This window comes from Oreochromis niloticus, linkage group LG16, assembly GCF_001858045.2.
Source record: "Oreochromis niloticus isolate F11D_XX linkage group LG16, O_niloticus_UMD_NMBU, whole genome shotgun sequence".
Classification (NCBI taxonomy): Eukaryota; Metazoa; Chordata; class Actinopteri; order Cichliformes; family Cichlidae; genus Oreochromis; species Oreochromis niloticus.
This window is the reverse complement of record NC_031987.2, coordinates 13,835,827-13,850,223: the sequence shown is the minus strand read 5'-3', so window position 1 is coordinate 13,850,223 and position 14,397 is coordinate 13,835,827. Positions and strand designations below refer to the sequence as shown.

General features: G+C 39.7%; 1 protein-coding gene across 1 annotated transcript in view; it reads right to left on the bottom strand.

Annotated features, from left to right (window-relative positions):
• The window catches only part of LOC109197443 (sacsin-like), a 42,816-nt gene extending 28,492 nt beyond the window's left edge, over positions 1-14,324 (bottom strand). Inside the window, exons 1-5 of the mRNA XM_025903718.1 lie at positions 14,154-14,324; positions 13,635-13,680; positions 11,454-11,541; positions 8,601-8,712; positions 8,240-8,386 (exon numbers count right to left, since the gene is read on the bottom strand). Coding sequence (XP_025759503.1) covers positions 8,240-8,386; positions 8,601-8,712; positions 11,454-11,541; positions 13,635-13,663 — 376 coding nt within the window. The 5' untranslated portion in view covers positions 13,664-13,680; positions 14,154-14,324. The remainder of the gene's footprint in view (positions 1-8,239; positions 8,387-8,600; positions 8,713-11,453; positions 11,542-13,634; positions 13,681-14,153) is intronic.
• Between the last annotated feature and the right edge of the window lie 73 nt (positions 14,325-14,397).

Below are 14,397 nucleotides of genomic sequence, written 5' to 3'. Positions count from 1 at the left end.
TGAAACATGATTCAATAAATCTAAAGGAAACTTTCTTAGCTGCAATGCTGCACCTGATGTAATGCAGGAGATCTGCATAAAGCGGAGCAATGACGTTCTGTTTCAAAGACTCATTCCAGCCTGATTTCTTACTCTTCCCATCTTCTTTCCAAAGGCTTCTCCTGGCAGAATCAACCTCAAAGTTTCCATTGACATGTACTGGCAGTCCAGTTTTCCCTGGCAAAGGAAGTGAACAAAAGGCTTCTCCTTTAAAATCCATGACGCTGGATCCTTTTGTGTTCACACGTGCAGCTAATGATGCTTGGGGAAGTTTGTCTGATAGTTTTAATTCAAAGCTGTCTTTGAAGGAGCCAAACTGTTCTGCAACAATCCACTTACTTTGTCTTTTATCTGAGGTGGAAATCACAGTTTCATAGAAAGTCTTTTGTGTTGCTAATTTCTCTGATTTCAGTGCATTTTGTAGATGTTTTACAAAAGCATCTTTTCTTCCCGACTTTTCTGTGGCAGATTTTTTCAACCTCAAAGATGGTTTTAAGTCCTCTTGAATCTTCACTGATTTCATGGACTGTGATTTTGCAGATGTTTTTCAGAAAGAGAATTAGTCCTTCAGGATCTTCAGACAGGGCAGAGCACAGTTCTTTCATGTCGCGGTCAGTGACTCCTTGCTGTGATATTTTGGAGGTATTTGCATTTGTACCCATCCTCAGAGGTAATCTGAACATGGTGCCGTCTTTAAGAGAGAATTTGTCTGGAAGAAATGATTTGTAGACATCTACGTACATTTCTTTGAAAGTGTCAGCTAGTTTATAGCCAATGCCATATCGTGGTTTATTTGAATGATTTTCAATGTATTTTTGATTGGGGTCAGAAATGCAAAGTACTTCATCTCCTGTAAGGATCGAAGGACAGTCAGTCAGATGGTAAACAGAGTTGAATCCAACTCCGTACTTGCCTATCTTCCCTGGGGTGTTGTGCTTTCCTCCCTCTCCCAGCTGTTGAATTCCCTTAATGTCAGCATCAGAAAACACTTTGTTGTTGAACACACAAAGTGCTGGACCCTGAAGTTGGTTCCATTTCTTCCCAAATGTTTTTTCTTTCCCATGTTGTCTTTTGTCCCAGATGAAGTGAATTTCTGTTGCTTCTGCATCATCAGCATTTTGGATGAGCTCTTTAAGGATATCCTTCTTTGATGGATAGGCTGAAATTATGTTTTTAATACGAACAGTCAGCTGTTCCTGCTGTTCAAACTCAAAAGCTAATGGTGAAGGGTCATTAACTATGTGGTTTTCCAAAGTATGATGCCTTGTTGTTTTGATTCCAAGGTGGCGAGCCATAACACGTGGGATATTCTCGTGACACAATGTGACACCTGAAGTGAGTGGCATCCACGGGCTGTCATTGTAAAACAGCTCACTAGCAAACTGCAAAACTCCATGCTCATTGGGTATCAGACAGTCATCCGTGATTTTGACTTTGGCCTCAAAAATCCCTTTGTTTAAAATTGTGAGGACAACTAAGAGATCACTCTTTAGTAGGGGCTTGTTTCCATGTTGAGCTTTTAATTCCTGCAACACAGTTAGAAACTGAGTGATCGTGAATTGTTTTTCAACACCTATACATGTCCAGAGGTTCCTGAAGCTTGTGAAGGCAGCTGGAAGTACGTGGAGATAGGGCTTTGCTTCAAATTGCCCGTTCTCAGCTACACGGTCGACATTCACAAATGTATCGCCAATGAGGATGAATGGAAATGAACTTGCCCAGAGTGGGGTGCAACCGTTTCCAAAATGAGAGATCCACTGATCCAGAAACTTATAGCACTCAAATGCTATTTTGTAAAGCATGGCTCTGTCAATGGAGTGTGCTTGTTTGCTTCCTTCATGTAGCTGCTGGAGCACCACATCTGGCTTCGGAGTGCTGTTCACGCCCAAGATCTGTAGGACTGGATCACTGTGGTGTATTTTCAAATTACTATTATCCAGCACTGGTTGTGTCATGTTAACGAGAAGGGAGCATTTGTCACTAAAAACATCAGTGGGCCTTTTAAGTGTTACATTTCCTTCCATTTTTGCATCACCAGGTGAATATGCTGGAAGAAATGCAGTTGTCCTGAGTGTTTTCCAGTGGTGAGAGTCTTCATCATAAATGTGATTCTTCATCAGTTCAAAAAGGCACTTCAAGTGCACAAATGCTTTCTTTTTGTCAATGCTCCAGGTTTTGTTAATTGTGCCTGCTTTCTCTGTGATGTCTTCCAATGGGAGATGATCATTTGCCATACCGAGTTCCAACAAACGCTGAATCCTTTTTGGAGATCTGAAGTCATTTTCGGATCCACCAAGCAAGCGTCCCTCTTTTGGTTCAAAAAGACAGGCCACTTTCCCTGATGGATTCACAAGATTCCTGACATGTTGGAGCTGTCCATCCTTTGTGGGTATGCATGCATAGCAGAGCAGCAGACTGTCAATTTCTTTGATATGAAGGTCAATAGCATGCAGCACAAGGGTATCTCTACTCTTCGAGTCCATTGTAGTTAGGTTACTGAACACTGCTTCTCTGTAGAACTTCTCCCAGTTCCATGTCCTGTTTTGTAAAACCTTTTCTAGGCCAGCCTGTTTGAAGCTATTTCTCAGCCACAGTGGAAGAGGAACAACATGATTGGGTCCTTTTGCATATTTCTGGCAAACTTGCACTGCAAGGTCACCAATCTTTTTATCATTTTCAATGCTCTCATGTAGAAATATGGCATTGTTCATTGAGAACCATTGTTCTCCATCACTAAAGAGCTCTGGACCAACAGAGTCATCAACAATAGTTGAGTAAAATGCATCCACTAAAGGCTTGAAAGTTTCAGTCACTTTCTCTCTCTCAGGCCAAAAACTGTGATAACAGTAACTCACCAGCTGCTTATCTTCTGACATTTTCTTTAGTGCCTTGAGTACAGTAACATATGCTGTCACTACTGGATCCTGAAGGAGAGCTTTGTTCCAGTCATTTTTCACTCCAGTTTCCCACAGACCTTTTCGGTTGCTTGTCACCGCAAATGTGCCATTTACATTGACAGGAAGACCTGTGTGAATGGGAAGAGGAAGGAAGCAAAAGGCCTGTCCAACAAGATCTGTTCGTAATGTGGTGAATTTTCCAGTTTCTGGATCATTTTGCAAAGGCACAGCAATCCCTCCAATGGGCAAAGAGAAACTGGCCTGCTTGTTTTTGTGAAGGGCCATTTTAAAGGACTCATCTGTCCCAAAGCAGTTGTACAGGAGCCAGAACTGAAGTTTAGTTTTGTTAGACTGCTGACTGGATATTTGGATAATTCTGACTGTGCAAGATTCAATTAGTCCTTTGGATTTACCATCAAGTTTCATCAGTGATTTCTCAGCTTCACGTTGGTTGGACACACTGCTGTCATCAGGAATCTCCATTGCACTCACAGTGGTTTTGGACACAGAGAAGATGGTCTCTATTTCATTTTCTCTTGGTGGAGTTGATCCATTGTGGGGGATATTTTGGAGGGATAATGTAATGATGTTCTTTAAAAAAAGCAGATGGGTTTGTGAATTCTTAGAAAAGAGATGTTGAAAATCAAGGATATTGTGTTTTTGATACACTTTTGGGTTTATTTCTGATTTGACAGCTTCTTCTTCACTTCGGAAAGGTAGTTTGATCAGAGTGCCTGGATAGGGTTCAGGAGGACTTTTTCTGGTAAAATTACAGTCAAAAATGTTTTCATATGATCCAAACTGACCAGGAAAACAATGAAAGAGTTGCTGTTGAGAGAGATCGAGCTTGATTCCAGGATTTGATTTATGTTTGATATGTTTTGTGAGATGAGTAACATTTGGATCAAGTATGAGAAGACTGTTGCCACTAAGGATGGAGGGGACATCTGTCACATGATACACAGTGTTGAATCCAAGTCCAAACTTTCCAATTTTTTCCACTTTGTTTTCCTTTGAGGCTGAGCCAACTCTGACAATATTTTTCCAATCCTCTGCTGTAAACTGCTCGTTATTGAAAGCCCAAAGACAAGGTCCCTGACAAAGAGCCATGTCAGGGTCAATCAGGCTTTCAGGGGCATCTCTGTGTACTCTGAAATCCACCAAGAACTTGCAAACATCTGCCCCAGCATCCTCTGCATTCTGGATGAGCTCTTTGAAGATGTCACTGTCTTCATCGTACTCTTTAAGAATGTTTTTTATCCTCATTGTTATTGGTTCAGATTGTCCACACTGCTCTATTCCTATCTCCTCTGGATCAAGGATGTGGGTACTGAGAAAACGAATTTCCAGCCATTCAGCCGCTGCTTTTGGGATTTCCTCATGTATGACATAAATTTCCTCTTCTCTGCAGTTTAGTTCTTTTAGTCCATTTTTGCTTACATCACAGAAAAGAGCTGTTGATCGTGGTTTAAGGGTAAATTTTCCTCCCTCAGCAATAACTGGCACTGGGATGTCATCCTGAACTGTTTTCTTCTCTTTCCAGAGCCAGTTGAGAATTTCTATTGACACTTTGACCTCTGAGGAACTTGCAAATGGCGGCTGTCTTGCTTCAATTGTTTGCTGGATGGAGTACAGAATGCCCAAAATGTCTTCACTGGAAAGTACTTTTCTCAGGCCAAATCTCTGGAACAATGTTCTGTATGGCAAAAATTCACTTGGTACCTTCCCAATGTAAGAACTCAGATCTAGATTATTTGGGTATTCAAGAACCAGATCCTGGGGTGCAACAAACTGGTTGTGAGTCCATAGCCAGCATGTCTCCTTGCTCATCATTGTAACAAATACAGAGACATTGTCTTGCATGTGTTTGTAAATGCTGTGCAGCTGTCTTTTGAAGTCTACATCTGTGTCAGGATTAACCATTTCCAGTGCTTTTGATTTCAAGACTGACAGATTCTCAATCACTTTTTCAGGTGGTGGTAGGTCTTTGAGCCCAAGTCTGTTGCTAACTCTGTCACTGAGCTTCCCTGTTAGTGGCATTACATGTCCAACAATGTCCTTATACACAGAATGTCTTATTTCATTTGGGCAAAACAAACAATACTTCTGAGATTTATCACTGAATTGTTTCTCACTTCCAGGTTGTTCACATGGGATCCATTTAAGCATTTTGAGGCAATGAATTTGTTTGTGAGAAAACTTTGACAGTAGATCATTACTTTCCAACATTTCCAACAGAACCTGAGCTCTTCTTAGAGCCTCAGTTTGTGAGTTCACACACAGTTTGTCAGTCAGCGTGGCAGCATGTAGCAAATGTTCAGGTGAGACATCCATCTCTTTATTCAGTAATCCGATTTCTGTTAAGCTTTCCAGCGTCTGCAGTGAATGAGTGTATGAAGGCGGTGGAAAGAAGTCTGACTCAAAGATGACTTTAAAAGTCTGAATTCTTGGATCAAAAAAGTCAGATGCCTTTTTCAGCTGTCCATTCACCTCAATGAAGCTCAAGTCCTTACAGTTAGATTTCAGGGATTCGTTTTGTGAGAAAAGCACCTTACCATGCTGTAAAACCCAAGTCATTGTTTTTTTAGTGTTGTCACTGCTACAAGCGCCTTTCCTTATGCTGTCAACAAGAACATTGGCTGCTTCGGCGGTGTCCAAGAGATGAACTTTGAGCAGCTGTAACAGTCTGCGGTCAGTCTCAGTAGAACACTGGATTATGGAATCAGGCATAGGGAGCTCTGTTGGTACTGTTAGGCCTGAGATCAGAAGCACAGCTTGTTTTGATTGAGCTGCAACACTGAATCCTTTCATGGTTTGAAACAAAGGCAACTTCAACAGAAAATCTTTCTCTGTTTTTGAGAGAGAATCCAGATAAGAGAGATAATCTTTTAGTTCATTGTGTGCTGTGTGAGAGGCAGATGTGAGTTCTGTGATAAGATGCTGGAAATCTAAATTCATCAAGACCTTCAAAACACTCCTTGGAGATGGGCACAGCACATACGAGTCAAGGGCTTCATGCTTGAGCCACTCATTTCCTCTCACCACTGTGCCACCAACTTTGTTCACCAGCTGAGCTATTTGGTCTGGCAAATTCAGCTGTTTACTTTTCTGAAAGATCAGGGTTGTGCTCTGCTGTAGTTTTGCTACTGATACAGTCTGACTGCCAGACAGAGGACTAACTGGTATTAGAGGTATGTCAGTGAAAGGACTTAACTCGTTAAAATGACTGTTGAGAAACCTCCAGAATTCTTGGAACCAGTCTAAAGGTGGATGCTGACTGTTGTTGTTGTCCCATGTAACAAGGTTCTTCCCTGTCTGTTTCCAGTCTGGTGGCAAATATCGTCTTGCATATTCAGCCACATGGGATGCATCAATGTTGATGACCTTGAAGAAATCTGAAGAGCAGATTAAAAAGATTTATTTTTTTTAAAGTTAAGAATAAATGTGTGTGCTAAAATGTGTAGCTGTGTACAAATGACTCTGTATTGTTTAAAAATACTTTCACTTACTTCTTCTGGCCAGTTCTTTCAGATGGGCACTGCAGGCTGGAGTCAGATCATGTGGGATGAAGAAGGGTTTACAGAATGGCAGCAAGACTCTATAAAAAAGTGTAATGGATTATGTGGATCAAACTGTTAAGAGTTCATTCAATATAGAAATATTCCTGAACCTTCCAAATATTCAGTTACAATCATTATGTGAATAACACATAAAAATGGCAACTTTAGTCATAATGAATATAACATTTATTTTAAATATTGATAGATGTATGGAAACCCTACCTTGGAAATTCATGGCTGTCAATCAAAGCAGTGTCTTCCTCTCTGTATGTGAAATATCTGAAAGAGCCATCACTGAGTGGAAGGAGGTGAAGACCCTCAAGTTCTTTGTATTGTTCATCCCCTAAAATGTACTCCAAAAGACTGAGTTTGTCATCTTTGGTGATGTTATCCACACCGGTCCTGTGGAGAATGGCCCTGAGGAATGCTGGAGTCACATGTTTTAGGGTAGTAGGGTTTGGGTAGGCCTCATTTATGGCCTTTGCAACACTAGCTGGTAAAGTGACAAGATTTTCTCCACATGACACTAAAGCCCTTTTAATGGCAGACAATATGTTGGTGCTTGTTGGGCCATTGCAGGGGAAAACAGCTTCTGATGGAGAGATAAACTGTCTTTCATCTTTAGCAAGAGACAGGATGGCCACGTTCTGTCTGAATAAGTGATGAAAAACATCCAGAGTGAGAGCGTGCCATTTTTCTTTGTGTTGTATCTGAGTGAGATCTGGCCACAGATTGTACACAGAGGAAACAGGGAGGATAGAGTTTTGGGCAAGTTTAATGGCATCTTGAATGATCTTGATGTATGCTTGTGGAAACACCTTCTTCATCAGCATTTCATTCCACAAAGCATGTTCATCATGTCTCTGGTCTTCCTCTTGCCATTTGATGTGTCTTCTATTGTCTGTGAGGCCAAAGCATGCATTGACATAAACTGGGAGTCCTGTCTTATTGGATTCATTGTTTGGAAGGGGGAGAAAGCAGCTCAGTCTGCTCTGGCTACAGTCTCTCTTCTCACCACAGGGGAATGCCAGGTCAACTTGAGGTAAAAAGCTCAACTTCTTTGTAAGCAAATCGAGATCTTCTGCAACGCCCTCTTTCATGGTACATGTTGTCAGAAGCCACTTTGTCTCTTTTTGGTCTTCTGAACTCACAGTTATAACTTTGAACCTTGTTAGACCCTCAGTGACTGACTCCTCTTCCGACTCCAAAACACCATCTGTGGGGACTGAAGATTTCACTTCAAGTCTGGTGTTAACAGCTCCATCTTCACTAATATGTAACAAGGACACGGAGGTGACATTTTTCAAGAAGAGGAGGCTCAAATCTGCATCTGCAATGAAGCTATCAAAAAGCTCAATCACTTTATCTGAGTCATACAGATTATCAGAAATCTCTGATGCTTCACTGCGTAAAGGAAATCTAAAAATTGTCCCTCTGAAGTGCTGATCCTCCATGACAACTTTTGACCATCCATGTTCACACACATGTGAGACTATATCTCTAAATGGTTGGAACTGATCACTCATATTCATCAGAACGTCTTGGTCTTCAGCATCATCCAAAGACCACCGAAACCCTCCACTTCTCTCTCCAAATATTTTTTCTTGGGGATCCATCATGCCAAGGTGGCCTGAACTGAATATACTTGGGACATCTATGAACAAAGGAAAGATATGCTACTGTCAATTGTTTATTTAAAAAAACATTACTCTTATCAAGTGTGATAACTACACATAGTTTCACCTGTTATGTGGTAAACAGAGTTGAAGCCGATTCCAAACCTCCCGACTTTGTTCGGGTCGTCACGCTTGACACTCCTTCCAGCCATCTGAATTCCTCCCCAGTCGTCCTCAGTGAATGCGGCATTGTTGTAGGCATAGAGAGCAGGACCTTCGTAAAAATAAAACATTGTCATGGCTTGGTGATAATACATAAAAAAAGAAAAAGAAAGATTGAAAAAAGACCCCTTCCCCCCCAACAATCTATTTTCCTTATTGTCTATTTTTTTTCTTTTTAACAGTTTTTTCATGTAAAAAGCAAAAGAAACGTTAGAAACCTATGTTTTTGAAAAAAGGTTGTTTATTTATTGTTATTCAATAAATACCTTGATATTTTCCCAGTTCTTCAGTCCAAAGGCTCTCAGTCCCATAGCTTCGCTCATCATGGATGAAAACCACTTTTGTGGCTTGAGCATCATCTGCATTTTGAATCAGTTCCTGGTTGACCAACAAAAACAACCATTAACAGAAGACAGCCAATGGAAGCTAGTAGGGCTGCAAAAATTCATCAAGTAATTTAATTCTAAAAAACATTCTCGACACAAATTCTTCTATGCTGTGTTTAACGCACAGCTCTGTAGCGCGCTCATTTGTCAAACAACGTAAATGCTAGCTTTTCAAAAATACTGATAACACAATAGCAGCAGTGATGCTGATGCTGGCACAGTTTAATGTGGAGCCAGAGTCTGTTTACACAGAGCAAAGAGTCAGAGCCGTTAGCGAGAACGGTGAGGTCAGGATGAGTGAAAGAAAACGCTTTTCTAGCGTCCAAAACAGCAGGGCTGTTCCTGTAATTACCATTAAAACCTTTACTGGAAAAAAGCTCCTGGGAGTTTAGTCTGACACCAGACTGGTAAAATCATCATTTAATTTCATAAAAGCGATACCTTCAGCAAACAGGGGTGAGGCTAAAGGGGGAGATGGGGTGTACCTGACCTGAGGGTTTTTAAACTTACCTTTTAATAATGTCAGAAAATCTTCCAACAAGACAGAGTAAAGGTACATTTTTATTCCTTAGTTTAGTTTGTGATTGAGATTTTTATATATCTTTTGCATTTAAGAAACTGTTTTCTTTAAAAGCTAAAATTTCAATATAGATTTTATTTTATTTATTTTTTTACAGATCTTGTATGCAGTTAAACTTTAAAACATTGCAGTGTGTAAAATGGAAACCAATGCACTGCTGGTTCTTTCTCTTTTGATTATTTATTATTGCTCATTAATAAGACAAAAGTATTTCCTATCAATTACTCGAATAATCAATTGAATAATCGATAGATTACTTGATCCCTAAAATAATTGATAGCCGCACCCCTACAAGCAATTTTGCCTTACTTTAGCAGGAAAGGTGATGTGAACAATGGTTTTGTTCCAAGAAGTGTCCCATCTCTCCTGTGAACCAGCATACCAAACCCTGAAAGCGACTCGTTTAAATGGGATCTAGCCCTGCTTTAATTAGCCATTTGGGTTTCCTACTGTAACATCAAAATGTGTACAATGAAAAGATCTGTCTCAGTTTCTACTGTTAACATTTATTTGCTTCATCCATTTGCACATTGTTAATCAACTTTTTAATTATAATTCTTTAAACTAAACAGTTGTGGTTGAAAGTTTACATACTCTCATCATGGTCGTGAATGCCATGGTAATTTGGGACTTTCCTGATTTCTTTGAACTGTTCTTTTTCCTCGGTGGAATAATTGTACAGCATATATTTTGAATTATTTAAAAAACAAGAATTGGATGCACAAGGTTGAATTTATTTTAGATTTTCTCTAATCCACAGAAGGCCAAAATATAATATATATATATATTATATACATACAGTCACTTAAATCTTTTAAGTGCTACTGAAGGTTCTACAGTGTCTTTTACAATGCCAAGGCCTATTAACTTCTTATCATCATTATTAAATCATGACTGACTACAACTGAAAGTTTACAGGATTTACATTTATTTCTTACAGACCTTGGTCTGTAAGAAGACCCAAAGACCCATTTTTTTTTTGAGGACTTAGAGGGTGCCAACCAAGAAAAAAGCCCCTGCTCCAAAATTGGCACCTTCTGCTCAACTAAAATTTGCAGCTTCCCACAAGGACAAGCCAAATACATTCAGGAGAAAAGTTTTATTGTCAGACAAAACAAAGATTCTGGTATCTGGCCACAATGAAAAGCAGTGAAGGTGAGTCTTTCAAACAGAAGAACACTAATGTACATGGTGCTTATGTGGTGCAAGTGGTGCAAAACCTCAGAAAAAAAACAGAATTATAGTAATGCTTGCAGTCAACTTGCAGTTTACATCCATGTTTCCAATAATCCACTAATTTGATCCCTATCCAAGTCAAGTATCTGGGATAGAGAATATTGTTTGCAGTACAGATCTTGAAGCTCAAAAAACATGTTACATGTGCTCACGTTTGACTTGTAAAGTTGATTCCACACACAAGTTTATAGCTATGATAGCCAAAAGAGTTTTATATATATTTGTTACTACAAAGAAACTGCATCCAAGCAGCAAAAAAGATCAAATAGTCACACAATTTTCACAAGGTACACATCTAGGATTAGTGTTGCAGTATTAAACAATGGCCAGAAGAGTGTTTTTTTAAATATCATGTTACTGTAAACCAGAAATTTGACCCTTTGGATATAAAATATCATCATTTCCTAAAACGTATCCATTTGTGTGAAATTTGGTCAAAATTAGTTTATGAGTTCTTCACACTATGAAAGTTGGACAGAACCACGGTGATATTAGTCACTGAAGTCTGTTATGAGGCCACAATCTTCGTGTTTTTTTGCTGTCATTATCTTGTTATTTTTTTTGGAAATTGGGTGTACAATGGTGTATCTTACTGTGAAAACAGTGTTTTTTAATAACAAGGAGTTAGCCCGATAGCACAGACTAGATAACCCTCCTTTGTGACAGTTTAAATGATCAGATTATGATTTATTTAAAAATGATTTACAAAATGGACTAAATGGTTTTTTATCAGCAAGGTACAAAATGCAAAAATGAGTAACTGAGACCATTTATTCATTAGGAAAGCATTTACTGATCAGAGCCAAGGGACAGTTTCGAAACCGGATTTCTAAAGGACTGAAAATCCTTTTGCAACCCCATGAAGTACTTTAAGAAGTAACTGATAAAATGGGCTTTTGGCAAAACATTACACCAACCTTCAAAATTTGTCCTCCATCTGGATATCGACGTAGAATATCTTTCAAGTAGTCAATGAAGGGCGGTGCTGTGGCCCCAAAAGAAGTCCTATAAAAAAGCAACAGTATCAGCAGAGAAATTAAAAAGCACTGAGTTTGAATTTAAATTAAACCAAAGTGAGTCCTCCTGATACACTGATTATAGGAAAGAGCTAATATTAAACAAGCGTGTGTATTTTACTTGTATTCTTAGCCATAAAGTTCTCAACTTTCAATCAGATAACAGCTTATGATGAAATCAGAAGATACTTTATGGGACAATAAATTTAAAAGGGGCAGGTACTTGATGTAATTTGGATGATAAAACGTTGAATACGAACTTTGCATTTAGTATGTAATTGTAGGGAACTGGTTACAAATGTTTGAACTCATTCATGGAAATGACTGAAGATGTGCACTCAAAGACTAATAAAAACATTTCATATAGTGATTCAAATAATTACACACTGAGCAGTAATTCAATTCAATAAATAATTTGACCTACAAGTAAAATGAAAAAATCACATTAGCGCCAAAAATATTCATATGCATCAGCACTTCCTACAGTACTATAGAGCCACATATTTTTTGCGTACAGTACTTCCTACAGAAGTACTGTTCTGTAGGATGTGCACAGTGGCGGTCCTAGCCTGTTTGGCGCCCTGGGCGAACACCCCTCTGAACCCCCCCCCCCACACACACACACACACGCACACACACACACACGCACACACGCACACACACACACACATGTATGCAAACGGCTACTAAACAGACATCATAATTCGTCATACAATGAGAACAGGACAAATCAACAATTGACACTGACTAATTAATATTATATTATTGTATATATTGTTTGGAGTTTAGTCTGTTACTGTTACTATTTTTACCAATTCTTCTTGGAGGAACTGTAACCCACATAATTAAGAAAGTATTCTGAAAGTTATCCAATGACACATCTGCTTACCTGTATCTTTCTCCATGTAGGAGCCATAATTAAATGTATTGAATTTTAATAATCACTGGGTTTTCATTTGTTTGGTTGCTATGGTGATGTGTAACGGGAGTCACGTGGGTGGTAGCGGCGACGTTAAGAGGGCGTTGTCAGTCTGTCATTCACTGGTTTGATTTTGACAGAGCAGGGCTGGGTAGCCGTGGTTTTTGTTGACCGCAGCACAACCAGTTTCCCCTTCTTGCATTAGAGCCTGTGATGTTTTAAGAGTTTGAATCGCGAGCCGATCACATTGCTCTGTAAGCTTTTCAAGCACTTTAATAAACAAGCAAGCAATTCCACCTCTCGCATTATTGCGTAAAGTTGACAGCGCGTCAGGAAAATAGGCTCAGTCCCCGGCCTCTAGCGACTGTGGAAATCGCTACACTCCTCTTCTTCTTTTCTCTCTTTTTAAACTTTAAAAACGGGTTGTGTGTGAGACTTTAAATCAACAAAATATAAAATATACATTTTAAATTTTTATTGATCCCTTTACCCCGAGTCCTAAAGTGTATATTTAGTTTTTTACTCTTAAATATTTATTGTTTGTTTACTTGCACTGCTGTAACTGGAGCCTCGTCGTCTCGTCTCTCTATATGCTGGACTGTATGTAGCGGAGATGACAATAAAGTTTACTTTGACTTCAGCAGCGAGCAGGCGCACCGAGGGCTCTCGCGCTCACTTTCCGCGTATAGAATTTTGAAAAAACATCGGTGCAAATTATAAGTCTGTATCATGATGTCTGGTGTTGTCGTGTTTGTTGGTTTGTTTTTATTTTGTTTTATTTTGCGAGTTGGTTATTAGATGCTGCTCCAGCCACCCAGAGAATCCCCCGCCGCCCCGCCCTCTCCTCCCTGTGCCGCAAGCAGCAGGCGCACCTCGCAAACGGAGGGCGCCCTTACTCCCAGCAAATGGGCGATAGAAAGCCGATCGGTGCCTATGACATTCCCAATATGCGCTGGCATGATGTCGGGGCAGCATGAGTACAAGCAATTTTTTTTTTTGCCGATGCCCGTGATGCCGCCCCCACCACGATGCCGCCCGGGCAACCGCCCGTGTCGCCCGTATCTAAAACCGCTACTGGATGTGCATAACAGTATTTCCTATTGTTTTATATACAGTAGGAAGAACTGTATACATTACATTAAAGGAAAAGCAAAGCAACTCACCGAGCTTTCTTCTTTGCTTTCAGACTCATTGTTCCAGGGTTGGTTCCTGTAGGAAATTCAGGGTATTGTGACACACTGGAAAGCAGAACAAAGTCATACAACATATCCTCCTGAGAACCAGCCTATTCGTTTATGTCCTCTGTAATAGACATTTGTTTTTTGGTCTATATCTTTTGACTTATTTGAGATATTCCAGTGAGTCCTGGTGTACTAAATAGAGGACATTCTGGGCTTTCCATTGATATCTCATGTGTTTGGGTGGCCTCTGTCATCCCCAAAGAGGAAGGAAATATACACTATCGCTGAATAGCAGCCAACTTCCTGTTAATCAGTTTGAATAAAAAAAAAAATCAAATATCAGCTACCTACACGCTGCACTGTTTTTAGATACAATGCAATGCTATGCAAACTAAACTATGAAGAGCCACACTGTACATATTTGAACATCCTTTAAGGAGTGTAGTATACTAAGTAGGTAACTGCAATACCGATGATATTTAAAGATTAAAATCATAGTACCTCGCTCATGAAAGTGAACGGTCCCATCTGGTCCAGTTAAAGTAATGATCCTACATCAGTCTGCTTTATATAAAGGCTGCTGATGGCCAATCGCAACGTGGCACGTGGACTTCTGCTCAGGTTTTGTTCCATTTTCTCCCTTATTCTGTTAGAAACGAAACCAAAAGAAACAAAAACAGCCACATTCTTCAAATGTTCTGAGTGAAACGAAACTTTCAGAGCATCTCATGAAATTCATTCAGTG